Source organism: Guillardia theta (genome assembly GCF_000315625.1).
Source record: "Guillardia theta CCMP2712 unplaced genomic scaffold GUITHscaffold_31, whole genome shotgun sequence".
In the NCBI taxonomy this organism is placed as follows: Eukaryota; class Cryptophyceae; order Pyrenomonadales; family Geminigeraceae; genus Guillardia; species Guillardia theta.
Genome location: NW_005434643.1, coordinates 61,115 through 64,441, shown reverse-complemented (window position 1 = coordinate 64,441; position 3,327 = coordinate 61,115). Strand labels below are relative to the sequence as shown.

Genomic DNA, 3,327 nt, shown 5'->3' with positions numbered 1-3,327 from the left:
GACGAGGAGGGTCGAGTCCCGCGATGAAGCGATTAAGTGTTCATGCGGCAAGTGCGGGAGATATCGTCTCCTCTCCTTCGCATCCTCCTCCTCCTCCTCCTCCTCCTCCTCCTTCTCGCTACCCTCCTCCTCCTCCCCCAATCCTCCTCCTCTTCCACCTATCCTCCTCCTCACTGCAGTGTGTTTCAGGTTCCTGTGCAATGGCCGGGGATCTCGAGCCGGACAGGGCAGCTTACGATGTTACCTCTGTACAAGCGATGCTTTGACTGCAGGAGGTTTGCGACGTACGGGGTGAGGCAGGAGGAGGTCCGCCTACAGGAAGTGACGAGCCGATGGAACAGGAGCCGGGGCCTGTTAGGAGGACGAAGCACTGCAAGCTCCATGCCCTGCCCACGGAAGTCGATGTGAGGAGAGGAGAGAAGGGAAATGGAGATGGGGGGAGAGGGAGGGAGACAAGGGAAGGGAAGGGAAGGGAAGGGAAGGAGAGGTGGGAAGGAGGGAGGGAGGAGTTGGGGTGGGCGAGAACGTCAGTCGCTGACGCCGGCAGCTCAGGTCGTTCACAAAAGGAAATGCGACCACCAGGGCTGTCCTCTGAGGGCCACGTACAGTAAGCCAGGTGAGGGAGGAGGAGGAGGAGGAGGAGGAGGAGGACGATGTGGGAGGAAGACGAGGACGAGGAGGAGGATGTGGGGGGATGTGGTTTGCTCTAGTGCTGTGGAGCTCTGGATGAGACATCGATGCGATGCTCCTTCGCCTGCTCATCCTCCCCCTCCCTCCCGCTTACTTGCAGTCTGACCCCGTTTCTCCACCACCTGAACCCCACCAGGGGCCATCCACCCCACGAAATGCTCCAAGCACAAGGAAAATGACTACGTCGACGTCGTTCACCAGCGGTTGAGGAGAGCAGGAGGTCAGCTGGAGGGTTTGACCATCTTGGTAGGTGTCGCTACAAGCCTCCTGGAGGAGGCCGGCAGAGTGGATGCGCAAACTTCCCGCTGTACGGCATGAAAGTGAGAGGAGGAGGACGAGGGGTGGGGGGGGGGGGGAGGGGAATAGGAGGAGGAGGAGGAGGAGCTCATTCCGTTGTCTCTAGACGGATAGCACGGCGAGGATGTGCTGGCAGCACAGAGAGCCAGGAATGATCCTCCTGTTCAACATGCGATGTCGCTACCCCCTCTGCCAACGCAAACCCACGCACGGGAAGCCGACAGACAAGATCACAACGTGAGGGAGGAGGAGCGGGAGGAGAGCGGGAAAAAGACAAGCGAGGGGAGAGAGAGGGGAGGAGAGAAGCGACGACGAGGGGGGAGAGAAGGAGAGGTATGGGACGGGGATAGTGACGGGAGAGGAGAAGAGGAGAGGGGAGGAGAAGGAGAGGAGAGGGAGAGGAGAGGGGGGGGGAGGAGAGGAGAGGGAGAGGAGGGCAGGGCAGGGCAGAGGAGGGAAAGGAGAGTCTCAATTTTCCCGGCAGATGTTGCGAGGAGCACAAGGGGCCGGAGGACATCAGGATGAATTCTCTCTTCGTGGCCAAGGAGACCAGCGGCCTGACAAGTGATACCTTGTCAAAGTTGAGGCCCTCCCAGCTTGACTGGTCCAGCAGGAGATACTCCGAGAAGGCACAAACTTCGCTACAGCAAGGATGAGCAGAGGAAAGGGACCCCATCACTCCCCCAGCAGGCCGAGGAGGGGGGTCATCAGGCTCGCTCATAGGGATTTTTGACGTTATACTTCCTGCTCACCCCTTAGCTGGGCTCCTCTGCAGTGAGAATCTAGGTTTGAAAGGAGATCCTCGGGCTCCTTCTCCAGCAGCGTCTCCAGCTGTAACCCTCCTGTCCCTCTTGCCCTGGGACTTCATCCCCTCCTGCAGGTTGGTGATGGCCCGCAAAGGCGTTCCCTCCTCCGCCTTCTCAGCTCGTTGGGGGGTGGAGATCTGCTGGGGGGCTGGTGGGGACGGGGTAGGGGCCGGCAGGTGGGCCTCCTCGCGCGCCGCCATATCGGAGATTGTCCTCCAAACCTGGAGCATGAAAGATTTCTCACGCGCCTGGACCTTCTCGAGGCTCTCCATGGGCTTGTTGATGACCTGCCACACAGTGTCACCTCCCCCCATTCTCCTCCTGCATCTCCTCCTCCTCCTTTCATCTCCCTCCCTCCCACGTTTCCCTGACGCCATCCTTCCTCCTCCCTTCCTCCTCCCTCCCTCCTTCACGTCCTCCCATCCCATCCCCTCTCCTCTCCTCTCCTCCCTTCTTCCCTCTCCTTCTCTCTCCTCACCTTCCAGCTCCCCTCCTTCTCCACCATCAGCTTGCAGTTGAACGGCCGATAGCCCGGCGCGCCCTCCTCCTCAGAGGACCCGACGACCTTCGGCCACTCCTGCCAGAGCTGGTCGAAAGAAGGAAACGTCCTCTGCTCGCTGACTTGCACTTCCTTGCTGCTCTTGCTCTGCTCCTGCTGGCCAGTGAGTCAGATACAAGTGAGGAGAGAGGAGGAAGAGAGAAGAGCGAGGATCAAGGGAGGGAAGAGGAGGAAGAGAGAAGAGTGAGGATCAAGGAAGAGGAGAGGAGGGTTGGAGGAGGGTTGGAGGAGGGAAGTGTCCTGAGGAGGAGGGACAGGGGCGGAGATAATGAAGGAAGGAGTTTCACCTCAGCAGGATCGCACTGAACCTCTGCATCCTGATGCTGCACGTGGGGTTTCAGGTCCTCTTGGGAAGTAGACGCTTCCTCCACTTCCTCCGCTTCCTGACTAGCCTTGCCCTCGTCCTCCCTCTCTCCCTCTTTCTGCCTCTCCTCCTCTTCTTTCTCCTCCTCCTCCTCCTCCTCCTCCTCCTTGTCGCCGTCTTGCACTTCTTTCTCTTCTTCAGGGGATCCTTCCTCCACCGCTTCTCCCTCCTCTGCCTTCTCTGGCGACTCCTCAGACTCCTCGCGCACTGCTTCACGCTGCAAGGAAGCGTCCTCCTCCTCCGCTTCCTCCTCGCCGGCATGCTGCTGAGTAGATTCCGTCTCTTGCCCCCCCTCCTTTCCTGCCGCCTCCTGCTCTGCCATCTGAGCCGCACGCTCTGCTTCCTCTTGGGCAAGCTTGATTTCGCTCCTCAGTTGCTCCAGCAGTGCAAGGAGGAGACTCGATCCCTAGCCCTTGCAGTCAGCGATCTTGCAGCAGGGACAGCGCGTTTCCTACCTCCTCCTCCTTCTGCCGCCTCCCTCGCAGCTCTTCCTCCAGTTCCTCTACCTTGGCTCTGGCCTGCACGGGGTATGACGAAGTTGAGAGGGACAGAGAGGAGAGGAAGAGAGGAGGAAGGGGAGGGGAGGACAGAGCAGCAGAGGTTATGAAGGA

General features: G+C 59.8%; 1 protein-coding gene across 1 annotated transcript in view; it reads right to left on the bottom strand.

Moving 5' to 3' along the window:
• Positions 1-2,202: 2,202 nt before the first annotated feature.
• Positions 2,203-3,327, bottom strand: part of GUITHDRAFT_138311 (hypothetical protein) — a gene marked incomplete at both ends in the record, with an annotated part of 5,577 nt that continues 4,452 nt past the window's right edge. Inside the window, 3 exons of the mRNA XM_005833105.1 lie at positions 2,203-2,445; positions 2,640-3,122; positions 3,172-3,234. Of these exons, the coding sequence (XP_005833162.1) occupies positions 2,203-2,445; positions 2,640-3,122; positions 3,172-3,234 (789 nt within the window). The remainder of the gene's footprint in view (positions 2,446-2,639; positions 3,123-3,171; positions 3,235-3,327) is intronic.